Source organism: Globicephala melas, chromosome 14 (assembly GCF_963455315.2).
Source record: "Globicephala melas chromosome 14, mGloMel1.2, whole genome shotgun sequence".
Lineage (NCBI taxonomy): Eukaryota > Metazoa > Chordata > Mammalia > Artiodactyla > Delphinidae > Globicephala > Globicephala melas.
Window position 1 is genome coordinate 72,852,815 of NC_083327.1, and position 27,401 is coordinate 72,880,215.

The window sequence follows — 27,401 nt, forward strand, 5'->3', positions numbered from 1 at the left end:
AGTCTGTTCACTTGGGAAATCCTAATAGTTAAATCTCACTTTCTTTTCTAGTTAAAAACTTGAATTCTAAGTCATCTACTGCCTCCAAAGGGATAGTAAGATAATAATAATAATTTTAAATTTTATTTATTTATTTTTGGCTGCGTTGGGTCTTTGTTGCAGTGTGCGGGCTTATTGTGGTGGCTTCTCTTGTTGCAGAGCACGGGATCTAGGCACACAGCCTTCATTAGTTGTGGCATGCAGGCTCAGTAGTTGTGGCTCGCAGGCTCTAGAGTGCAGGCTCAGTAGTTGTGGCGCAAGGGCTTAGTTGCTCCGTGGCATGTGGGATCCTTCCGGACCAGGGATCGAACCCGTGTCCCCTGCACTGGCAGGCAGATTCTTAACCAAGAGCCCTAATAATACATTTTTAATAAGGTATCCTTACTTGGATCTTAGGTACTGTGTACAAACATTTTTGTACTTTCTTTTCAAGAAACAGAGGGAGAAAAATAAACTGGACGGAGGGAAAGAAAGAAAAAAGCAAACATGCAAGAAAATTTATAATTGAAATTCTAGCTAGCAACCATCTACCAACAGAACCAACAACAAAAATTAAATTTCAAGCAAAAATTACTAGATTGAGTCTTCCCAAATACTGAGGGTGTGCAGAAAGGTCTGACTTAAAGCAGAGGCTATGTGGCACATTTAAAATTGGCTTTGGATGACCTGAGAAAGTAATGTAGAGAGACTTGGAGAGGAAACCAATTGTTTCTGCCTGCACAGCATGGCTCCTTATGATAAGAGAAGCTCTCTTTCTCATTTGTAAATCATATCTCTCTCATTCTTATTCCATTACTTCAAGAGAGGCCAACTCTGCTGGAGTCCCAGGAGGGTCCAGGCATACGCATGTGACTGAAAAGAGACCAAACATTAATCTCTGGAATTTTGCTGCAACAACTGAGATTGTTGTTCACTTGATTAGGTTTCTGACACTTGAAAATGAAAGTTCCTGACAATACAACAAAAACTATACAATTAAGTTTTTATATGTGTTTGTTACCATGTCATGTGAAAAACCCTGGACAGACTTTTATAATATTTAAGTGGCCTTATTCAAAATACAGGCCCTGAGGAATGCTCACTTTGAGAGGTCCAGGGGGAGGGGCACTCAAGAGAGAGGCAGTCATCTGTAGAGCAGTCAAAACCAAAATATGAGAGGCAGTACAATTTTACTCGAGAGAGTCCATATGAACAGAAGCAAATCAAGGTGGTTTCAAATGAGCCCTAACCGAAATGCAGAAAGGCAGAAGCTCCCATCTGCAGGCACTGGTTTGTGACTGAGCCCCTGCTCAAGTGGGCAACTCAAAGTAGCTCGCTCCAGATAAGCAAGGACTTGTTTAAAGATGGTTAAGATTCTCCTGGGCAATACCAGGGAAGCAGTAAAAAATAAGTTGTTTGATATGTCTTTATAAACCGCAGTATACAAAAATATTGCAAATTACTACTTTGTAAGAGGCTTTCCCTCATAGAAGAAAATAGTCCTTTTTCCTTAATATAAAACCCTACATTAAAAAAAATTCAGATAACTCTTAAACAGTAACAGTTAATATTTATGAGTCCTTATGAGTCAGGCTCTGTATTAAGCAGTTTACATGTATTGGCTGATTTCACCCTCCAAACATTACAGAGGTAGGTCCTAAATTACTGTCCTCCTCTTATAGATAAAGCAACTGAGGGACAGGAGAGGAATTTTCCCACAGTTAGCCATCTAGGAAAGTGACAGAAGTGGGGTCTTAACCCAGGCCACCGGACTCTAAAGACGCCACACTTAGCCATTCACCCTATTTACTTTTTTTTTTTCTTTTTTGGCATGTGGGATATCTTAGTTCCCCAACCAGAGTTTGAACCTGTGCCCCCTGCAGTGGGAGCGTGGAGTCTTAACCACTGGACCATCAGGGAAGTCCCCATTCACCCTATTTAGCTTACTTTTTTTTTAAATAAAATTTTTAAAATATTTATTTTGGCCGCTCCGGGTCTCAGTTGCGGCATGCAGACTTCTTAGTTGTGGCACGCATGGGGGATCTAGTTCCCCGACGAACGAGGGATCGAACCCGGGCCCCCGGCACTGGGAGCGTGGAGTCTTACCCACTGGACCACCAGGGAAGTCCCCTAGCTTACATTTTTAAAAGGCCTAGTTATTCTGGAATACTGACAATATAATTTTTCCCCTGAAGCAAATAGCAAGCTAATTTTTCAAAAGGATCTAAGAGGTTCTCCATTAGATTCCTATTGTGGGATGGACTATTAATAATCCATAAGAACTTGTCAGAATTTACATCCTGCCTTATGAATTATCGAAGTTGAAGGAGAAAGAAAATGGGAACCGAAACAGGAAGAAGCCTTTACAGAAAACAGATAACATGAAATTGTGAGGGTTTTGTTTGTTTATTCTCAGCCTAGGAAGGAAGATCTGGTATAATATTAGCATGGTCATCTAAGGTTTTGTCCACCACGACCAGGAATGTAAATCTTTTTCACTATCTATATAATAAACATAACTCTGTCCTCATGCATATAACTACACAATTTCTTAAATGAGGTAAGACAGAAACAGTAAGTGAAACAAAGTCTGAAGTCTAAAAAGCTGTTGAATTCAACCTAAACACTCAAGCAGAACTTGTTGAATTACATTTCTTCTACTGATACTCAGATGAGTGGCAGTGGAAGAAGGAAAAAGAAACTCAAAGAAGCGAAGAACTTAATCTAAAAACTGGGTCATTAAACTCAGGGTATTTGATATAGTTAATAGATTGGAGGTAATCTCAGTTCCATATCTACTTATGATTTTCACCTTTTCTCATTTTTGTTCTAATACTGCATTTACGATAACTAAGCCTGATTTAAAAACCGTAATAATTTCACATTCCTATAGCAGATCAGTAATGCAGATCCCGTAACATGAGCATGTCCATAAGCTAACAGAGACAGCCTTTCATCCAGAGAAAAGGAGTCAAAGAGAAATGCAAGTTATTCATGTTAGTATTGAATAAAAAATTTCTACCTTCAAGAGCACAGGAATCACACTCTGGGCACAAAAGCATCCTGCCTAGCGATTCTACATGCTGTAGTTACAACTCACTTTCTCCCCTTCTAGAGGTAAAGAATCATTAGAGTTAGCTCAAGCACTCACCATTTCGAACAGAAGACGAACAAGCTTCTCAGACTCTCCTCTGTATTTGGAAGTCAGAGTTGATGAAGAGACATTGAAGAATGTTGTCTTGCATTCAGTAGCTACTGCTTTAGCAAGGAGGGTCTTTCCTGTGCCAGGTGGGCCAACCATCAACACTCCCTGTTGGGAATATAATAGCATCAGCAAAGGATTTATGTGCCATTGTTCTAATTCACAAGAATTCCGTTACTAAGGATCAATTTTCAACCAACTTACACATAATATTAAGACAAGTAAAAGACAAAGATAAACAGAAGGATACTTTATCACAAATTTACTTTTTCCATTACAAAAGTAGGGGAACTACACATTATTAAAAAATTGGAACTAAGAGATGAGAAATAATATAATCAATATTATAGTACTGATATAATATCATACCCTAACACAGGTACCATTAGTATCTGGATATATTTCCTGCTAGTCTTTTTGCTCAAATTAGTTTTTTTTTTTTACATAGCTGTATGTCCATAATTTTGTATCTTGCTTATCACTTAACCTTTCAAGAATTTTAAAAAATAAGTACAGAGTTAGCCATTAGCACATTTCCCAAATCCAAGAGTTTTTTGGACAGTCTCTTTTCATATCAGCACATGACTTTTAAAAAGTACTCATTAGATACAGATATATCTTATTAGTTTCTTAAGAACAATTCCAAGAAATATAGATGTAAGTTCTGCAACACAACACGTAAAATGGAGTATTTTTGCATTAGGTGACCTGTTCATATTTGCGAATGTAAGCTCATTATAAATCTGCTATGTGTCCAACTTTCCAAATATTCACATTGTACCTATTCCTTTTTTTTTAGTATATTTATTTATTTATTCATTCATTCATTCATTCATTTATTTATGCTGCATTGGGTCTTCGTTGCTGTGCATGGGCTTTCTCTAGTTGCGGTGAGCAGGGGCTACTCTTCGTTGCAGTGCACGTGCTTCTCATTTGTGGTGGCTTCTCTTGTTGCAGAGCACGGGCTCTAGGTGCGCAGGCTTCCACAGTGGGCTCAGTAGTTGTGGCACATGGGCTTAGCTGCTCCGCAGCAAGTGGGACCTTCTTGGACCAGGGCTCGAACCCATGTCCCCTGCATTGGCAGGTGGAGTCTTAACCGCTGTGCCACCAGGGAAGTCCTGTACCTATTTCTTATTCTGGAAACCTTGCAGTAGCTCTTGGTCTAAACAAAGTTCTGAATAACACAACATAGTTTAAAATAATTTTCTTTACCTGCTCTATTTTCTCCTCCCACTTCCCCCAACACAGATAAATACTGGCTTTCTATAGCAATGCACTTGCCATTTGCTTTGACAATGCCGTTACAGTAATACACTTACTTTCCATGGTCTCCTAATGCCTTTGAAGAATTCTGGCATCCACATTGGTAACACCACAGCTTCCTTAAGCAACTTTTTAGCTTCTACTAAATCAGCAATATCATCCCTGAAAGAGAAGATACTTTATCAACAACCTTGTAGTTGTTGATAAACTAACTACAACAACCTAACTCTATGTAGTCATTCTTGAGAATCACTGAAAGCACATGATTTTACGTTGCTGACAGAATGCTAAGCTTCTTCCTAGGCACTAGTGAACTAACACACTGTGACGAGGCCTGCCACACCAACCAGTATATAGAAAGAGCACAATCTGAATCTTCGATTCTTTTTTAATTTTTTAAAATATTTATTTATTTGGCCGCATCAGGTCTTAGTTGCGGCACGTGGGATCTTCGTTGCCGTGTGGGGAATCTTCAGTTGTAGTGTGTGGGATCCGGTTCCCTGACCAGGGATCGAACTCGAGCCCCCTGCATTAGGAGCGCAGAGTCTTACCCACTGGACCACCAGGGAAGTCCCTGAATCTTCAATTCTTGGCAGTAATGATTTTCAGCTTGGTGAATGAGAACACAGGTCTATAGGCCTACAATTTAAGTATTATGCCATTTCATTTTAAAGTTCTGCTCTTAAAATGCTCATTCCATAAATTCCATGATTTAGAAATAATGAGCCCATTAAAAAAACCCATAAAGAATAAAAAGGGCATAAAGCAGATACAGCTTGCAAAACTGCTGTTTTGCCCCCAACCCTATCAAGAGATAGACACCAAGATTAAAGAGTATCATAGAAAAAAAATTAAAAATAAAAAAATAAAAAATAAATAAAGAGTATCATAGAGATTGCCGTGAAGTCATCTCCAACCACTAGAACACAACTACTACTACAACAACCGGTACACGTGGCATGATAATATATTATGATATATGACATGATAATATATTTGAAAATACCCCTCAAAACTATACCTAAAAATAATTAAAGTTTTAACAAAAAACGTATAACAGAATGTACCTAACTTTGTGGGAAAGGGAGATTTATAACTCACTGTGATAAATTACAGTTCTTTGATTAGATATAATATTTATTTTTTTAATTGAAGTATAGTTGATTTACACTTTTGTATTAGTTTCAGGTGTACAGCAGGGTGATTCAGTTAGACATACAACTACATCTATTTTTTTTTTCAGTCTTTTCCCTTAGGTTATTCCAAAGGGATTCTTTTCCCTTTAGGTTATTACAAAATATTAAGTATAGTTCCCTATGCTATATAGTAGGTCCTTGTTGGTTACCTATTTTATATATAGCAGTGTGTGTATGTTAATCCCAAACTCCTAACTTATCCCTTAGATATAACAGGAATAAAGTTGAGAACCACTGCTCTAATAGGATATAAAAGCAACATATATTGTATAAACCTAAAGATAACAAGCAATACACACGCATAGAATCACTGCCATTTTACCACTGGAGAATGTCCCCAAAAGATGTAATTTCTCTGATCTTGTTCCCATTCTGTATGTAGAATTTTTAATTTAATAAGAGTTTTATTATTATTTCATTAAATTAAAAAATCTCAGACAAAAACTGGTACAGCCTGAACCAAAGTCAAGTTTTTCATTACGTGTCATGCTCACATTGTATGTCCTCAGGTTCTATCCTCAAGGACTGATCTTCAGTACATGCCCACATTTGTTCCATTTTCTGTTCCAAAAAGCAACACCCTATTATTTTGTTGTGATATAACTTACCATCGAACATTGGGATTCTGAGAAATTATATCTCTTTCCAAAGCTTCTACTAAGTCCTTATCGTATCCAGTACTATCAAATTTATTTGTCTCTGGTTCTGTAACTGCAGCAGGTGATTTGTTCTACACAAACAGAGAGAAAAAACAAGAGCTTTTGATTGACTCAAAAATTATATTTTGTTTCTATGAGTCAGAAACAAAGATTGGACTTAGGTGACATTTTTTAAAAAGCTAATGTAATAGTACCAAGTAATAAGGACAGAATCAAAGACTACAAGTCATCCTTCTACATCAACATCAGAGTTTCATACAGAATTTTTATTTTTACATAAAAAGTATGACAGCGGTATTAAAGAAAAATAAAAATATTATGCATATGAACTGACAATAGTAAAAATTAATATTGAGATAAACTGTAGTCCCTAGTGAATATTAGATATGTATGGCATTTATCTCAAAACTTTAGAAGAGATAAGGTTATAGACAGATGGTTTATTTAGCTAAGATTATGGGTCAATCTTTAACATGTACTCAGTCCCCGTTGATGCTCCCAAAACATCCCTTTTCACTATTCCCACATCCCTCCAAAAGACACCTCAGTCCTTCGGAGAGATTTTCCCTCCCACCCTCTGTGATGACAGTCATTAGGGCCGCAAGATGCACACTAAAGCACTCCAAGGCACAACAGTGAACTCACAGGGCGCTGCAGGATTTTTCAGATTTTTGAGGGAAATACAAAAACACCTGTTTGAACATTGGGTGAACTACCGGCTCGAGGTAGTTCAGTTTCTCCGTGAAGACTGCTTTCAATAATCCCGTATTTTTTGTGAGGCTGGATTTTTGGCAGTTGCTGTGATAAAACATATACCGGGAAAAATCAATGTGGAAGAGGAATGACAGTGGAATGTCCACTGTGACTCCCAGGTCTGAGAAACTGTACAGTGTCCAAAAGGTGTTGTTGGGACATAAAGAGTTGTTTTAACCAAATTTCAAATGGATGGGTATTCTTTTTGTCCTAGAGGTGCTATGAAAAAACTGCTGAGACAGTCGTGAATTTTATAAGCCAAGAAAATTTATGAAACTTTATATTGGTGTAAATAATCATTTACTTGGTCTTGTACTAGGATTGTTACCCCCATCTCCAAAATCCATAACATTTTTTTGCCCATAACATGATGACTTCTTTGTCACTGGTGCTGTCTAAAGTCAGTACTAATGTCTAGACTTAACCAATATTTATGACGTTCAAAGTCTTACACTAGATGACCAAATAAGTGCCTGTCTCACAATTTACATATTTAGTATCCAATAGGAACATTAAAGATTCAAGGGAGGTGTTGTATAACATTTAAAAGAGGAGGTTATCTTTTCTTCTAAGTATTTATGAAGTTGTTATTCATTCACGGATACTAATCTATTCTGTACGAGCAGCTGCGGGGGATAGAAAGAAGACACTGTTCCTATTAGAAACTTAAACTGCAAGCCCAGGGAAACACAAATATAAGGCACTTTATCAGCAGTTCTCACCTTATTTTCTCCCATAGAACACAGTGCTGAGGGAATGTTTGCAGACAAAGCAAAACAAATTTCAGACAGGCAGAAAGGAGAAACAATTCTATAATAGGTCGGCCAAGGGGAGCTATGGAATTTCAAATTTTGACATTTCTAAGGGAAAATACTAACAACTACCAGGAGGTAAAAGAAAGCAGTAGAGGTTAAAAAGAATGTAGACTCCTTTTTGGTGCTCAAAATAAATTTGACATAAATTTGACAACTTCGACAAAATGGATCACTATTTGAAAAACACAAACTACTACAACTCAACTATTATGAAAAAGATCATTTAAACAGCCCTTCAACTTCTAGGGAAATTGAATTCATAATTTAAAAACTTCCAAAAAAGATATCCAAGCCCAGATGGTTTCATTGGAAAATTTTATCAAACATTTAAACAAGAACTACCAATTCTACACAATCTCTTCCAGAAGAATGAACATTTTTCAATTCATTTTATGAAGTTACTATTACTGTGATACCAAAATCAAAGAGAATTAAAAAACAAAACAAAAAGATTATAGACCAATATCCCTCATAAATGCAAAAATCCTTAACAAAATATTACCAAATAGAATTCAGTAAGATATAAAGAGAATTATATACCATGACCAAGTGAGGTTTATTCCAAGGATGCAAGGCTAGTTCAAAATTCAAACAATAAATAAATCAATATAATCCACATATTAACAGGCAAAGAAGGAAAACTACATGATCATGCAACAGATGCCAAAAAGCACGTGACAGAACTCAACATCCATTCGTGGTAAAGACGAATTTCTTCAACTTGGTAAGAAGCACACACAAAAATTCTTCAGCGGGCTTCCCTGGTGGCGCAGTGGTTGAGAGTCCACCTGCCGATGCAGGGCACGCGGGTTCGTGCCCCGGTCGGGAAGATCCCACATGCCGCGGAGCAGCTGGGCCCGTGAGCCATGGCCGCTGAGCCTGCGCATCTGGAGCCTGTGCTCCGCAACGGGAGAGGCCACAGCAGTGAGAGGTCCGCGTACCAAAAAAAAAAAAAAAAAAATTCTACAGCTAACATTATATTTAATGATGAAACACTGAATGCTTTCCCCACTAAGATCAGGATGTCCACTTTCATCACACTTATTCAACATAGTGCTAGAAGTTGTAGCCAGTGTAACAGAGCAAGAAAAGGACATATACACATACAAATCCAAAAGGAAGAAATAAAACTGTTCTATTTCAGATGGCATGATGTTTACCCAGAGAATTCCAAGGAATCTACGAAAATTCTCCTAGAATTAATAAATGACTTCAGCAAGGTGGCAGGATACTAAATATACGTAAAAAGTCAATTTTATCATTAGGGAAATGCAAATCAAAACCTCAGTGAGATACTAGTTCACACCATTTGGATGGCTATTACAAAACTATTACAAAACTAGAACAAACTAACTAACTAAAAAAACCACACACAGAAAATAACAAGTGTTGGCAGGGACTTCCCTGGTGGGTTAAGAGTCTGCCTGCCAATGCAGGAGACACGGATTCAATCCCTGGTCTGGGAAGATCCCACATGCCATGGGGCAACTGAGCCTGCACTCTAGAGCCCACGAGCCACAAATACTGAGCCCACGTGCCACAAATACTGAGCCCACGTGCCACAACTACTGAAGCCCGCGCGCCTAGAGCCCATGCTCCGCAACAAGAGAAGCCACTGCAATGAGAAGCCCGCACACCACAACAAAGAGTAACCCCTGCTCACTGCAACTAGAGAAAGCCCGCGCACAGCAACGAAGACCCAACGTAGCCATAAATAAATAAATAAATTAATTAATTAATTTTTTTAAAAAAGAAAATAACAAGTGTTGGCAAAGATGTGGAGAAATTGGAACATTGTGCACTGTTAGTAGAAATGTGAAATGATGCAGCCACTGTGGAAACGTTTGGTGATTCCTCAAAAAATTAAAAACAGAATTATACACGAATACTTCTGTATATGAATATATATATATATATATCTCCAAAAGACTTGAAAGCAGGGTCTTGAAGAGACATTTATATACCCGTGACATAGAAGCATTATTTACAATAGCCAAAAGGTGGAAGCAACCGAAGTGTCCTTTGATGGATGACTGGATAAACAAAATATGGTATATACATGCAATGGAATATGAGCCTTAAAAAGGAATGACATTCTGACACATGCTATCAAATGGATGAACCCTGAAGACATTATGCTAAGTAGGAAAAGCCAGTCACAAAAGAACAAATACTGTATGATTCCACTCATGTGATGTACTTAGAGGAATCAAACTCATAGAGACAGAAAGTAGAATAGTGGTTGCCAGGGCCTGTGGGCAGGGGGAAGGAACAGGGAATGCAATATTATGATTTATAACGAGAAATACATACTTAGTTTTAGTCCTATTCCTGGCATATAACTCCTAAAACCCTTATGATTTCCTAACTGATAAGAGCAATGGAAGCATCTTTTGTTATAATATGCAGTTTTTGTTCCCAGCTCCTGAAATAGATCCAGAGCAGTAAAGGTGAAAGAGGTGTTTTTTGATACTCATAACAAGTTCCTTCAACTCAACCTGAGTTTACGTTAATGAGGTGATTTTTGGAAAGCCCCTAGTTAATCACAGGATGGGGACTGTTGTCAGGGGAACCAAACTTGTGATTAGAGGGTTGGAACTTACAGTGCTACCATACAACCTCTGGGGAGAAAGAGAGGTTGGAGGTTCAATGAATCACCAATGGCCAATGATTTAATCCATCATACCCATGTAATGAAGCCTCCATAAAACCCCAAAAGGATAGGGTATGGTGAACATGCGGAGGTGCTAGGAGGGTGGCGTATCTGGAGAAGGCATGGAAGCTCTGCGTCCCTTCCCACGTACCTTGCCCTGGGCTTCTCTTCCATCTAGCTGTTGCTGAATTGCATCCTTTGTAATAAACTGGTAAATCTAGTAAGAAAACTGTTTTCCTGAGTTCTGTGAGCTGCTCTAACAAATTATCAAACCCAAGGGGGTTGTTTTGGTAACCTCTGATTTATACCAGTTGGTCAGAAGCACAGGTGACAAGCTGGACTTGCAACTGGCATGTGATGTGGAGGCACCCTGTGCAACTGAACTCTTAACCTGTGGATCTGATGCCAGTTGAGTTAGACTGTAGGACACACAACTGGTGTCAAAGAATTGCTTGATGTGGAAAAAAAATCCTACACATTTGGAGTACAGAAGTGTTTTGCAAGTAGCAAGCAGAAAGAAAAAGAGAGTTTTCCTTATCAGGGAGTTATTGTTTAACGGGCACAGAGTTTCAGCTTTGCAAAATTAAAAACGTTCTGTGGATGTATGGTGGTGATAGTTCCACAGCAATGTGAATGTACTCAATTGCACTTTAAGAAATGCATACTTAGGGCTTCCCTGGTGGCGCAGTGGTTGAGAGTCCACCTGCCGATGCAGGGGACACGGTTTCGTGCCCCGGTCCAGGAAGATCCCATATGCCGCGGAGCGGCTGGGCCCGTGAGCCATGGCTGCTGAGCCTGGAGTCCAGAGCCTGTGCTCCGCAACGGGAGAGGCCACAACAGTGAGAGGCCCGCATACCGCAAAAAAAAAAAAAAAAAAAAAAAATGGAAAGAAATGCATACTTAAAAATGGCTAAAATGGTAAATTTTACGTTATACATATTTAAACCACAATTTAAAAGAATTTTTTTTTCTTTTTTTTTTTTGCGGTACGCGGGCCTCTTACTGTTGTGGGCTTTTTGCGGAGCGCTCCAGACGTCCAGGCTCAGCGGCCATGGCTCACGGGCCCAGCCACTCCGTGGCATGTGGGATCTTCCCGGACCGGGGCACGAACCCGCGTGCCCTGCATCGGCAGGTGGACTCTCAACCACTGCGCCACCAGGGAAGCCCTAAAAGAATTTTTTAAGTCACTTGTATTTCTATATACTAGCAATAAATATGTGGATACTGAAATAAAAAATACAATACCACTGATACAATCACTTAGAAAAGTGAAATACTTAGGTTTAAAATCTAACAAAATATATGCAAGACCTGTATGCTGAAAACTACACAATGCTGATGAAAGAAATCAAAGATCTAAAGGAGATAACATGTTCATGGATTGGAAGACTCAATGTAACAAAGATCTTAATTTCCCCCAAACTGATATATAGGTTTAACATAATTCCTATCAGAATATCAGCAACATTCTTTGTAGATGTAGAAAAGCTGATTCCAAAATTTACATGAAAAAAAAGGAACTAGAATAGCTAAAATAACTTTGAAAAGGAAGAATAAAATGGGATGAATTAGTCTACTCAATTTCAAGCTTACTATGTACATAACACAGTATATAACTATAGTAACCAAGACTGTGTGGAGTATTGGTTGAGAGACAGATACATGTATCAATGAAATGTAATAGAGAGCCCATAGACAGACCCACACAAATATGCCCAAATAATTTTTGACCAAGGTGTAAAAAATTTATTTTATTGAAGTATATTTACAATGTTGTATTAATTTCTGCTGTACAGTACAGTGACTCAGTTATATATATATATATATATATATATATACATGTATATTCTTTTTCATATTTTTTCCATATAGTTTATTACAGGATATTGAATGTAGTTCTCTGTGCTATAACAAATCCTTTTCAACAAAAGGTGCTGGAGCAATTGAACATGTATAGGCAAAAAATGAACCTTGACCTAAGTCTCACACGTTACACAAAAATCAACTCAAAACAGATCATGGACTTAGATGTAAAACATAAAATTATAAAACTTTTAAGAAAAAAATTAAAAAATTTTGGGATCTAGGGCTAGGCAAAGAATTACAAACTTGACACCAAAAGCATAATTTATAAAAAGGAAATGTTGGACTTTACCAAAATTAAAATCTTTTGCCTTGTGAAAGATCCTGCTAAAACAATGAAAAGACAAGCTACACACTTAAAGAAACTATCTGCAAAATACATAACTGACAAAGGACTAGTCTCTAGACTATATAAAGAGCTCTCAAAACTCAAGACTAAAAAAACCTCATTTGCATAACGGGCAATAGACTTAAGAGAGACATTTTACTGAAGACACTTGTTTCTGTGCTCTTATTTCCTTTTCTTTAGTCATTTGTACAGCTACTATTTAGAGGAATAGACCAACTCAACATAGAAAGACTGTTAGGATACATTGATAATCAAAAAGAACAGGCTATTTTATGATTCCAGTTACGGTAAAAAAAAAAAAATCACGCAATAGAAAAGCATTAAAAGCATATACCATGAGATTAACAGAACTCTGGGTGGGTAAGAATGTGAGTCTGAGTTTTCTTTTTTCATTTGCTCTATTTTCTGATTTTCTAAGTGAATAGGTAACAAAAGGTTTTAAATAGGAAAAAAAAAATTATTCATTCTGTATGACTTAATGGCTTTATCTCTTCCATGAAGCTTTCTCACTACTACCAACTCCTTCTAAGAATTCTGCTATTTTTAGTCACTAGCTACCACCAGTTTAACATCTAATTGTTCTATAATTGTTTGAAATATATTATTCTGATCTCCCCAAATGTAAGTTTCTCAACACTGGGCATATATTACCAACAAAGACACACTGGCTGATTTGGGAAGAAAATCTATTCTATACACTTGCTCTTTGGCTGTCAAGTCCTGAGGATTTTAGCACGTAAGTCATGTCTACACTCAGCAAAGACACAGATAAGATCTCCTCTTTTTTTTTGCAGTACGCGGGCCTCTCACTGTTCTGGCCTCTCCCGTTGCGGAGCACAGGCTCCGGACGCGCAGGCTCAGCGGCCATGGCTCACAGGCCTAGCCGCTCCGCGGCACGTGGGATCTTCCCGGACCGGGGCACGAACCCGTGTCCCCTGCATCGGCAGGCGGACTCTCAACCACTGCGCCACCAGGGAAGCCCCTAAGATCTCCTCTTAATGTAGCTGATTTTATGTTTATTTATTATACTTTGTCCTCTTGCCCTATTCTTGAAACAGTAGAGAATCAAAGGGTGATAGAAACACTATTTGTTTTAAACTGAAGGCTAAAATACTTCCATTGGTAAATAAGAACTTTTTTTCAAAGTGAGCCTCCTTCTGGGGAATTTATTTTTATCCTACTTTTAACCTAATAATTCTACTTTTGCATTTAGATAAATTAAAGAGCATTTTGAATGTAGTCATCAACCTCTAAGATATTTCATTAAAATTTTAAAAAATGCAATGGTGAAACTGTTCAAGTCAATAGCATATGTAACAAAAATCTCAGTTACCTGGAATGTTTGGGAAATAATAGCTAACATTTATTGAGCACACACTAGGTAGAAAAAAAAGTTATCTTGGGGCTTCCCTGGCGGCGCAGTGGTTAAGAATCCGCCTGCCAATTCCGGGGACGTGGGTTCGAGCCCTGGGCCAGGAAGATCCCACATGCCGCGGAGCAACTAAGCCCATGCGCCACAACTACTGAGCCTGTGCTCTAGAGCCCACGAGCCACAACTACTGAGCCCGTGTGCCTACAGCCCATGCTCCACAACAAGAGAAGTCACCGCAATGAGGAAGCCCGCGCACCACAACGAAGAGCAGCCCCCGCTCAACGCAACTAGAGAAAGCCCGTGTACAGCAACGAAGACCCAACGCAACCAAAAATAAATAAAATAAATTTTTTTAAAAAAAGTTATTTTATTTATCCTACAAAAACTCTATAAGACAGGCATTAAAGTAATTTTATATATGAGGGGATAAAATTTAGAAAGCCCAAGTAGCTTATGGTAATACATCCAGAAACAGCAGGGATGGTGCTGAAATACAAGTCTACATGATTCCAAAGCCCATACTCTTAATCACCATGCTATATTTTTGAAAAGCTTTATATCTTCCTGTTTTAACAAGCAAATCATATTAATTCAATTTAATTTATACAACTGATTTGCTGATTATAGTACCTCAGGTTCTACACATCATTTCTCAGGGTATAAAAGTATAGATATAAAGTGAAAAAGGTATAGGACATTGAGCTCTACAAACCACAGATGGTTAAAAGGGTTACAACCCACACCCTAGATGATAGGCAAGGGCAACCTTCGTATTGATAATACTGCCTAAGGCCAGAGGCATTAGCCACCTTCCGCATACCCTTCCTTGTTTCAGGAACTACAATAGCACTGCTGTTGCTGAAAGTACAGAAATACAGGACTATGGAACGATGGTGAGAGGGACTCAAGGGAACTGACTATCCAGATGTACAAGGGCAAATGACCTCCAGAAATGGGGAGGACGGGGAATAAAGGTGATGACACAAAATCAAGAGCTAAAAGCACATCTGTATCTATACCAACAAGGAAGGTTATATTTAAAGGTGTGGCTTGGCTGGTTACTGGATGAGGTTCTCAAGCAGAATTACAAAGTTAGATTGCAAATTTAGGAAAAAGATCTTGAAGTACGGGCTGATATGATGGTTTTTTTTTTTTTTTTTTTTTTTTTTTGCGGTACGCGGGCCTCTCACTGTTGTGGCCTCTCCCGTTGTGGAGCACAGGCTCCGGACGCGCAGGCTCAGCGGCCATGGCTCACGGGCCCAGCTGCTCTGCGGCATGTGGGATATTCCTGGACCAGGGCACGAACCCGTGTCCCCTGCATCGGCAGGCGGACTCTCAACCACTGCGCCACCAGGGAAGCCCATGATATGATGTTTTGAAAAGGACTGAATGGGCAGCACTGGGGGCTTTACATTTGCTTAACCCAGTTTTCACTTTGCCCAGGTGGTGTGGAGGGGTCCTTTTGGTACAACAAGCCAAGAAGTGAGCCTGTACTTTACCATTTCATAGACTAGGTATGTGCCTGGGGCAAGGGACTGGGGAGGTGGAAGTAGAGGGGACAGAAACTAGGTTCTCAGAGTCCCATATATTTCTTACTGTAAGAGAGCACAGGCCCTCAAATAATAATTGGTACTGAAATCTTGGTTTATAAATCTCATTCCTCACTAATAGGAACCAGGGTTTCCTGGAGAAATGGGGTAAATACACGAAGAGCCTGGAACATCCTATTTTGCCAGAAAATGAGGAAATGCTCAGAGAATGGTGAGTATGTGTCAAAAAGACTTAAGACCCAGCTTCAAGGGTCTCCCACTCCTCAACTCTTGGACAATTTAAGCATCAAAAAGATAGTAATAGATTTTAATTCACTGAATAAAATAAGAGTCCACCAGTCCATACTGATAAAATTAAATAAAGGGGAAGAGATAGAGTTTTTTTCTTACAGTTCAATGTCAAGTAATTAATGTAGAAGAGATAATAGCATTAGAAAATGATTTTTCAATTATCAGAGGAATAACTGCTTCAGGCAAGAATCACTGGATGCTAAAGCAAGTAACTGAAACTTTAATGAGAAATACAATATTTATATAACCTCAAAGTATCTCCCCACAAACTACTATAAAGGGAAAAAGAGTAACTGTATAGTGGAGGGACTTGGCAGGCACCACCCTAACCAAGTGATCCAATTTATCACAAGTAACAGAACAAATAAACATCCTGTGCCTCCTTATATGATACACTGAGAAGAACAAAACTTCACTTCAGTGGTATTCCTGCCAAAAATGCACAACCTTAAATCTAATCATGAGGAAACATCAGGCAAATCCAAACCGAGGAACATTCTACAAAATAACTCTTAAAAAAGTCAGGCCAAAAAAGATAAAGGCAGAGGAAGTGTTCACATTAAAAGAGACTAAAGAGGGCTTCCCTGGTGGCACAGTGGTAAGAATCCGCCTGCCAATGCAGGGGACACAGGTTCGAGCCCCAGTCCAGGAAGATCCCACATGCTGCTGAGCAACTAAGCCCGTGCGTCACAACTACTAAGCCTGCGCTCTAGAGCCCGCGAGCCACAACTATTGAGTCCGCATGCCACAACTACCGAGCCTGCACGTAGAGCCCGTGCTCCACAACAAGAGAAGCCACCGCAATGAGAAGCGTGCGCACTGCAACGAAGAGTAGCTCCTGCTCACTGCAACTAGAGAAAACCCTCATGCAACAACGAAGACCCAATGCAGCCAAAAATAAATAAATTAAAAAAATAAAATAAAAAAAGATAAAAGAGACTAAAGAAACATGACAACCAAATGCAATGTATGCTTCTATATTGGGTCCTGGCACAGGGGGCAGGGGGAGCTATAAATGACATTATTGGGATAACTGGCAAAATTTTATAAAGGTCTATGTATTAGATAACAGTACCGTATCAATGCAAAATTTATGAATTTTGATCACTACATTGTTTTCATGTGAAACAATGTCCTAGTATTTAGGAAATTGACTCTAAAACATCTAAGGGTAAAAGGGCATGATTTCATTTCTACAACTTACTCTCAATGCTTCAGGAAAAATAAAGTATATACAGAGAGTAAATGATAAAGCAAAAGGGACATAATATTAATAACTGGTAAAACTGGGGAAAGAATATATGGAAGTTCTTTTTTTTTCTTTTATTTATTTTTTTATACAGCAGGTTCTTATTAGTCATCCATTTTATACACATCGGTGTATACATGTCAATTTCAATCTCCCAATTGACCACACTGGAAGTTCTTTATACCATTCTTGTAACTTGTTTGCAAGTCTGAAATTGTATCAAGATAGAAAGTTACAAAAAACAACCAAAATAGGGCTTCCCTGGTGGTGCAGTGGTTGAGAGTCCTCCTGCCGATGCAGGGGACATGGGTTTGTGCCCCGGTCCGGGAAGATCCCACATGCCGCAGAGCGGCTGGGCCCATGAGCCATGGCCGCTGAGCCTGCGCGTCCGGAGCCTGTGCTCCGCAACGGGAGAGGCCACAGCAGTGAGAGGCCCACGTACCGCAAAACAACAACAACAACAAAACAAACAAAAAAAACAAAATTATTTGTTGAATAGTGAGTAGGAAAAATCCTAGCCTAGGTGGAGTGTGACTATGGTTTTATTATAGTAGCAGATTTAATTACTAAAAATTATTAAAATTTGTACAGTCTTCATTTTTAAGGTTAATAAATAACTTTTTCATTTATGAATATCAGTAACATTTACCTTTTCCTCTCTTCCTTTATTCTGTTCTTTCTTTTCCCGACAACGAACAGCTTTCCCTCTGTCATTGTGAACACTGTGTGCGGATGGACGGTGAACTCTGACAGTTGTACTTGAACGGTTACCCTGTGGTTTAGGGTCACTGTACTGAGACGACTGGCGTTTTCTAGGTCCTGGTGAGGGTCTAATCAAATACAAGATCATGAAAATCATACTCAACTCTTGGAGTTGGTCCATATATAGATGAACACACATAGTGTGTAAGTTAGTTTATGAACTAAAGAAGCAAAGGCATAACTGAACACAAGATAAAACAAACTTGAGGTCACTGAAATCTAAGGTCTAGCATTTAAACTGGGCATAGCTGTCTGTGGTGCACTATGGTTTTATGGTAGAAATAATAGAAGTCAACTGATCATCACCTCTCTTTTAAAAGGAAATAGCTATTGTATATCGGATTAGATGAAAAATTAGTCTGATTCTTGGAAACTGAAAAGAGAACAATAATCAGAGAAGGGAGTTTTATCGAAAAAGCAAGAACAAAGCACAGGTGTAGACTTCACACTTATGTACTGATATATGTGCAATTTGGTACCATTTTATTTAGAATGTATCACAGTTCTGTTTTAATTAATAAAATTTAATCATTTTCCCATTAAAAAAACCTGACATAAGCACTGGCTATGGACAGTTACAAGAACTCATGTACAGTGCTTTACCTCTATGTAGATCACTTCATCTTTATTTCTGTGGCAGGATTTAGACCTCTCAAATACTTATTAGGCTCCTACTACACTTCTAGACTTGGTTGGGGCCAGTAAAATAAGCAATAAAAAAAGGCAGGGGAGTCCTATCCTCAAATACCTCAAGTATAGTTAAGAAAGAAGAAGACACATAAGACTAGGCAAGTATACTAGAAAGTGTGAAAGAGATCTAGTACTGTGGCAATGGGAGTGGCCTCTTAAAGACAAAGTAAATTGGACCTGGAAACACAGAAGCTGACCTAAACAAGATGGTACAATTGCAGACAAGAAAATCAGTGAAGAAAAGCAAAGAAAGCAAGATGAGCTTAATCTACGTAAAGGTTATAAAGTTACTAACTGTGAAGACAATGGTAAACATTAAAACATGATACTGAACAGATAAGGTGGTTCAGTAAGTAGATCTAAACACTGCCAGTTCAAGAGGCTTGGTTTTTAGCTGGCGGCCACTGAAAAGGTTTTAGAAAGATCAGTCTAATAATAAGATACACTGATGAAGGAAACAGAAAAAGCAGGGAGATGTTATCAAGGCATGAGATGAGGGCCTAGCTCAAGGAGTAATGATAAAAATCTAAGAGACACTATGAAAAAAGATACTCTTAGATGTGAAAGGTTGAGAATGAGAATTTGGGAGGATGATAAAGCCAAACCAATATATATGTGAAAGGAATGATGAGGGTTCAATTTTGGATTTAGAAACTTGGATAGCCAAGTAGGGATTCTGCTTTAAAATATATATTTATTTTTCCTCTTAAGAAAAATAATATAAAATAGACACTGAATTATAATAAAGTATAAAGAATTTGAAAAAGTCACCTTAACCCCACTATCCAGAGTTAACCACTTAACATATTAGTTTATTTTCTTACGGTTGCCTTTCATTTAAACAAAATTGGAACCATTATATACACATATGCTCTTATTTTTCTCTACTCATTATATCATGAGGCATTGCCGGTATTCTTTCCTCTATCATCACCTCATAAATGACTTTTAATGGCTAGCTGGCAGTCAGTCACATAAAATGTGGCACACTTTATCCACTTCTTTTTTTTTTTTTTTTTTTTGGCCGCGCCTTGTGGTTTGCACAATCTTAGTTCCCTGACCAGCAGTGGAAGCATGGAGTCCTAACCACTGGACTGCCAGGGAAGTCCCTTTATCCACTTCTTACTGCTATTCATTTATCCGAAAAATAATTTACTGAACTATTACTACTGACAGGCACTACTCTGCATTTAAAGTAAAACAATTTTTAAAATAACTTTAATAAAAGCCTTTACTCTCACAGGCTCACATTCAAGTGTGTGTGTGGGCAGAGGGGGTTTCAATGAAGAAATAAACAGTACATCAGATGATGCTAAATGCTATCTAAGAAAATAAAGAATGGTAGGGTCTACGGAATGATATAGGTAGGGTGATCAGAGATGGCCTTTCTGAGGTGATATTTAAGTAGAGACCTGAAAGAAGTGAGAGAACAAGCCATCAAACATCTGAGTTGAAGGAAAGGCAAGTGCAGAGAACTGAAGCATTTGTGTTTGACTTGTTCAAGAAGGCTGAGGGAGAGAACTGTAAGAACTTAGGTCACAGAGGCGGCAGGGAACCAGATCTCACAGGGTGGCACTGAGGGACATACTGAAAACTTTGGGTTTTATTCAGTGAGACGAGAAGATGTTTGAGGGACATCAGCTGACTTTTAAAAGACATTTTAAAAGAATCATACCAAAAAGTTTTATTCTATTTCTAATCTTTCCTCTAAAAGGCTTCAATGAACCTCCTGTACAAACATATTTGTGCACAGCACTAGAATGCTGGATCAGTTAAATCTGTTCTTCAAATGGGATTAAAATTTAGGCAATGTCAAGGTTAGAATCACCATGGGAGTTGAAAGAATAAGCGCTCTTAAGCATGAGTACAGATTAAGACCAACAGAAAAATAAAGAGTTTTGAGGGATATTCAGTTGAGGAAGCAAGTAAAATAAATTACAGAAAGAAATAGAAAGATGCAGCAAATAAAGTCAAAGAGGAGAACTTTGCAGTTAATAGTAATCCAGGGCATTTAAAATCAGAGACAGAAAAAAATATTGAAGAAAAGCCAGAAGCAATAAGGAGGGACACTAGGGTTCATCATCATAGACTTTTCAAGATGAAAGACTCATTTAACTCAACTTTCCATTACCCCTAAGAGAGAAGCCTCCTGCCTCCACATATTAGATTGTGGCAACCAAACAGTTCATTAAATTTGAAATCAACTGAATAATCACTGGGCACATCTATTCATTGGAAAGTTCTTACCAGTAATTGATAAAGGAGTTACAGGGCTGTTATAGACTGAATGTTTGTACCCCTCCAAAATTCATTATGTTGAATTCCTAAACCCCAATGTGATCATTTGAAGTAAGGAAGTAATTAAAGGTAAATAAGGGGCTTCCCTGGTGGCGCAGTGGTTGAGAGTCTGCCTCCCAATGCAGGGGACGTGGGTTCGTGCCCCGGTCCGGGAAGATCCCACATACCGCGGAGTGGCTGGGCCCGTGAGCCATGGCCGCTGAGCCTGCGCGTACGGAGCCTGTGCTCCGCAATGGGAGAGGCCACAACAGTGAGAGGCCCGTGTACCGCAAAAAAAAAAAAAAAAAAGGTAAATAAGATCAAAAGGGTGGGGCCGATCTCAGAATTAGTATCCTTATTAAGAGACACCAGAAAGCTTGCTGTTCCCTCTGCCATGTGAGGACACAAGTTCCTGTTGCTTAAGCCACCCAGTCTGTGGTATTTTGTTATGGCAGCCAGAGTAGACTAATACAAGGGCCAAATGATGATTCTCCAGAAGGAGGGAAAAAAAAGAAAGTAGGAGTAAGACATATTCATAGGTAAAATAAAATAAAAACACAACTTGACTCATCTATTATTAGTTCTACTTTTGAAATTAAGAAAAAGTGATCATAAATGTGGAAAAATATTCACTTTATTTATAACAACAAAAAAGGGGAGGACTTCCCTGGTGGCGCAGTGGTTAAGAATCCGCCTGCCAATGCAGGGGACACAGGTGTGATCTCTGGTCTGGGAAGATCCCACATGCCGCGGAGCAACTAGGCCTGTGCGCCACAACTACTGAGCCCGCGTGCCCTAGGGCCCGTTCTCCACAACAACAGAAACACCGTAATGAGAAGTCCACACGCCGCAACTAGAGAAAGCCTGTGTGCAGCAATGAAGATCCAACGTGGCCAAAAATAAATAAAATTAAAAAAAAAAGAGGAAACAATGAATAAGAGCATGATTAACTATGTAGGTTATATCCCTCAAAAGAGTAGCAAACAACCCTTTAAAAGTAGCAGAGAATAAGGTCTAAGATGGCTTATAAATTATCAACGTTTACAATATGAAGAGCAAATTACTTAACCTATCTAAGCTTAAGTGTCCTTATCAGAAATTGGGGCTACAAGTTTAGTACCTACCTTCTAAGACTGTTTTGAGAATTAAGTAATATATGTAATATATGTAAAGCAATTAACACGGTATTTGGTAAGTGTATGATAACTGTTGTCTACTTTTAGGATTTTTTTAAAAAAACAGGGTACAAGGTTCTATATTATGGATATAGCACAACTACAACTATGAAATAAACAATGCATAAAAGACTAGAAGTTGCACTAGGATGACTCTATGATCTCCCCCCTACTTTTATGCATTTTCCTATTTTTCTTTAATGAGCCTATTGCTGTACTTTTTTTTAAATTTTTAGTGAATTCTAAAATAAAACAGAAAATATACATAAAAGTACTTAGAGTAAGGGTAAAATTTAGTAAATATTCAGAAGGTATCAGAGTCAATAATAGAACATTAGTACTTTTATCTGGAGCTGAAGAAAATCAAAGTGGCTAAGAAACAATCAATATCCATCAGTTAATTTTAAACTGGAGGGGGAACACTTTGGTATGGTACTTCTCGAAGTGTGATCCATTGACCACCTGTATCAGAATCACCTGAAGACTTCTGGGCTCCACCTGCTATTACACCAGATTCTCTGGGAGTGAAGCCCCAGCACCCACATTCTGAATGAGTATCCCAGGAGATCTTTATGTATGCTAGAGTTGGGAATGACTGGTATGGCAGTGCCAGCCTTGTAATCAAACACCTCTGGATTCGAATCCTAGCTCCACCAGTTATTACCTCTGTGATAACTGGAAAAAGTTACTTAACTTCCCTCTACCTCAGCTATCTTACCTGAAACACAGAAAAAATATGACTTATTTGGAAGGCTTACTGTAAGAAATAAATAAAATAACACATGTATCCCATATTAGTGCTCAGAACTCCGTGAGCACTCAATATCTAGCACCTATCATAAAATACAATTGAGAATTAACAGTTATAATGATAGAATCTTAAACACCTGAAAAACACCTGAGCAACGTTTTAATGCAAGGTTCTCAAACTGGTTAAGGGACAAAGAACCTGAAAGTCAGTGTTTTTTGTACAATGCTATTTTACACTAATGTATTTAAACCCACAATATAAACTAGGAAATCTATTATGTGAGTAAAATAGATAAATGACACCCACTTGCACACTCGTCAGTTAAAAAATATGCAGTGGAACTAAGCATAATTGGCTCTTTTGCATTTCAGTAAATATCAACTTTCACTAATTGTTCATTTGCTGGCACCAGGTAAGAGGAAACTGGGGATAAAAATACCAAAGAAAAAAACCTATAATTGAGAACATTTTATCTTTTCTTTTTTTCTGTGAACTAAAAAGCCCATTTTTAAATTTTAGCAGCAGTATAGCTTGATAAATAGCAGTATTCTGTGATAGCTTTTTGAGAACCACTGTTTTAGTCTAATTCCCTCACTTTACATAACAAAAAGCTGAGCTCTAGAAAGGTTACATGATTTTCCCAGAGCTACAAATAATGATACAGACCTAGAGCCCAGATATTTCAATCTCCATCCCCATGTTCCTTCCATAAGATAACAGTGCCTCCACTACTTTAAGCTCATTCACAAAAGCATATTTTTGGTCTATGTCTACCTAAATTTAACTTACTGAAATGAGGCAGAGTTACATGATGTACAATTTAAGAGTTACAAAAGGTATTCAGTAAAAAACCCTCTCCCATTCCCGTCTCTCAGTCCCCAGTTCTCTTCCTAGGTAGAACCAATGCTATCAGTTTTCCGTGCCAGTGTGTTTCTTAAAGGGTCTCCACTTACCTTCGTTCAACAGGCACAGGCAGGGACCAGACTTCTCCCTCGGATGCTGGAAGCTCATGCTGTGCAGCTTTTAATGGAGTGCTGTCTAGTTTAAAGCTTTCTAGTGTTTTCATGATATCCTTAACGTGTTTAGCTTCCACATTTATTTCCTGCCAAACCTGATTTCAAAGGAGAATATGGCGCTTTAAATTTCTATAACTAATAAATCACTGCCAAGATTAAGTTGGGCCATTTATTAAAGATGTCAGAAGCCTCCATTTTGACATCAGATATCCAGGAAACCATACCAAAATATTCTGTTGAAATTTTAATAATGGTTCATGAATTCTTTATTTCTAATTGCAAAATTAATTCTGATAAAATGAATTAAGTATCCTGGCTAATGAAGCCATCATGACTGACTTATGGTTCTTATTCAAAATGCATAACAAATTTAAAAGTTAGCTGTAACTTCAAAGTTTGGCAAAAACAATACTTTTGCAAGTTGCGCTTTGATGGTTCTTATGCTACTTAATTGACTTTAAAAATGCTGATCAGAATCCACTAATTTCATAACTGCATCCCACAGTTTGAAAAATAAAGCTTCAGAGGATAAATGGCTCAATCCACACACAACCAATATATTTTTTTTAAAAGCAGCCTTGACTCAATTTTAACACTATACACACACACACACACATATATGAAACACTGAAATGAAGTTAGTAATATTTGGTTTTAAAACTAAATGATTTAAATATCCTTATAAAAAAGCTCAGACTTTTTAAGTAAAAGCTGCTGGCCTAAGAACAAAAGGTCTTAGAAGTCTTTCAGTGACAAATTTAAGACTCTTTATGAAATAAAGTGTTTTCCCCTTCTAATGTAAAATACGCAGAGGCAGACTTAAGGAAAGAGGTTAAGTTCAAAGAGGTAGAGTATTTCTTTCTTTTAAAGAAATTTAGGACAAGTATGGAATACTATGAAAAAAGCAGTTTAGTAGAATCTGAGGGATAATACTCTACCTAAAAGACCAGCACAAAAAGACTATTAATTTCTATAATATTTCTCTCCTGTGACATTGTTGAACCCTATTATAAATGCCATATTCAACTGGACCTGTTTATAGTTTCTACCTATAAACTTCTACTGGTCCTCAGTGACTGAAGTTCCTCAAGTGGGATGCAAGTATGGTCTGCTTTACGATGTTCTATAGAGAATATGGTACTTGTGAGATTCAGGTGTCATCTGCAGTTTCAATAATGGCTTAATAAAGTCAATTCTAATTTTACCAGGTAAAAATGCGATCTAGAAAAAAATGCCAAAACCATTACTATTAGATTCCAAAAATTAGAATAACTGAGAACTCATCATACTGATGATGGCGAATATGGACTAATATAATAATCAAGTTTTAAGAAACATTATATACAAATCCATGTAATAAATTACACACTCTTAACGTAAAGCTGCAAAAGCACTACCTATTTACATCTGAGTATTTTAAACTATTAAAACAAACATCAGTCATGTTTCTTACCTGTTGCCATTTCTGCTGGAGGTATGTATCTTTGACTGAGTATAGATACTTGTTCATTTGATCAAGAACTCCCTGATAATAGACCACTGCAGAGTCATAATTTCCCAGCAATGCATATTCACGGGCCAATTTTACATTCTCACTAATCATAAGAAGACTCATGCTCAATTATAAGCTAAAAAAGAAAGAAACATTTAATATTACCTCTTAAAAATAAGTACTACAAAGAGTTTTTTAAAAGTATACTTTCCAAGGATCCCTGAAGACACTCACAATGTACTTTCCATCTCTATACATTTGTTCATGCTAATTTCCACTCCTTCAAAGAAATTTCTCAGGTTCCCACAGTCAAACCCTACCTATGTGTCAAAACCCCACTCAGATGGCAATTCTCCCAGTATGTCAACCTTCTGAACTTCCCAGTTCAAAATAAGCCCTCCCCCTTCTAAAGTCCCCTGGCACTTTACTGGGGCCTTCATCTCAAGGCACTTGTCTACCTTGAATCTCTAAGTTCTTTTAGAGCAGGATTTACAGAGGAAAGGTCTGAGATGGTAACTTCAGTGCGTGACATACAAGTCTTATTGAACATCTGCAGAACAAATGTAGAATGTTAGATCATTTTTTGGAGGACACTGTGACACAGCAGAAAACACACGTGTTTTGAGGTTAGAAGAATCTTGGTTGGAACTGTAATTCTGCCACCTTTGTCAAGCCCCTTAACTTTAATGAGCCTTAGTTTTTAAATCCGTAATTGGGATAGTAACTATTTCCAAGAGTTGCACTAGAAGGAATAAATGGCTATTTAGAGTCCCTACCATAGTACTTGGCAAAGAGTAGGTCTTCAATAAATGCTGAATGCATCTTCCCTGAAACTTTCCATATACAAGAACTAAGCATAGTCTTTGTACTTAGTAGGATGTGGATATACGGATATGGGGTTTTTATAGGTGGGTTTTTACCTACCCTCTAGACAGAAGCTAATTCCAATTACATAAAAATTGGCCCAGAAAACAAGGGGAAAACTGATCAACTTTTTATGAGGTGAGAATCGCCTCAATTTCAAAACTAATTAACAGCAATAAAAAGTCTATTTCACTTATGAACATGATGTGGTAATCTTAAATAAAAGATTAGCTAACTAAAAAAAAGAAAAAAAAACGATTAGCTAACTAACAATGTACCAGCGCGCATACTCTCTCTCTCTCTCTCTCTCTCTCTCTCTCTCTCTCTCCATGACCAACACAGGAATGCAATTATAATCTAAGTTGAGAAAATCCATCCTTGTAATTCCTCACACTAACGGACAAAAGAACTTCATACAAAATCATACAAAAATGGGTAGCGGGCTTCCCTGGTGGTGCAGTGGTTGAGGGTCCGCCTGCCAATGCAGGGGACACAGGTTCGAGCCCTGGTCTGGGAAGATCCCACATGCCGCGGAGCAACTAGGCCCGTGAGCCACAATTACTAAGCCTATGCGTCTGGAGGCTGTGCTCCGCAATGAGAGGCCATGATAGTGAGAGGCCCCGCGCACCACGATGAAGAGTGGCCCCCACTTGCCGCAACTGGAGAAAGCTCTCGCACAGAAACGAAGACCCAACACATAAATAAATAAATAAAATTTTTAAAAAATGGGTAGCGCAGAAAGGCATAAAGCGTAATTCATGGAAGGGAAATCCCAAATGGTTACAAGTACAGATACTAGTAATAGAAGAATGCAATGAGAGACTCCTTTTACATTTACCAGATTAAAAAAATTAATAAATCCAATAATACTAAGTATTGGCAATTATTTGGGAAAAAGGACATTCTCACATACAATGTGTGGGCAGAAACTGGTATAATCATTTTGGAGAGCAATCTGGCAGTACTTAGAGAAATTCTGTATGCATATATCCTACGACCCTGCAACCCTACTTTTCTGTAAATATTCCAGAGGAAATTTCACACAGATCCACAAAGGGACTTGTTTTTGGATGTTAATGACAGAACTGTTTGAGAAATCAATAGCTGGAGGTAATCTATCTATTCCCTGCTAAGAAAATAG

The 27,401-nt window shown here is 38.1% G+C and overlaps 1 protein-coding gene across 2 annotated transcripts in view; it reads right to left on the reverse strand.

Moving 5' to 3' along the window:
• Positions 1–27,401, reverse strand: part of KATNA1 (katanin catalytic subunit A1) — a 35,938-nt gene that overhangs the window by 4,416 nt on the left and 4,121 nt on the right. Inside the window, exons 1-6 of one of the 2 annotated variants that reach the window (XM_060283824.2) lie at positions 25,358–25,519; positions 23,842–23,999; positions 17,883–18,063; positions 6,288–6,409; positions 4,540–4,645; positions 3,170–3,328 (exon numbers count right to left, since the gene is read on the reverse strand). In XM_060283824.2, coding sequence (XP_060139807.1) covers positions 3,170–3,328; positions 4,540–4,645; positions 6,288–6,409; positions 17,883–18,063; positions 23,842–23,999; positions 25,358–25,519 — 888 coding nt within the window. Of the gene's footprint in view, positions 1–3,169; positions 3,329–4,539; positions 4,646–6,287; positions 6,410–17,882; positions 18,064–23,841; positions 24,000–25,357; positions 25,533–27,401 lie in introns of those variants that run through there. The other variant, XM_030853197.3, reaches the window with a different exon arrangement.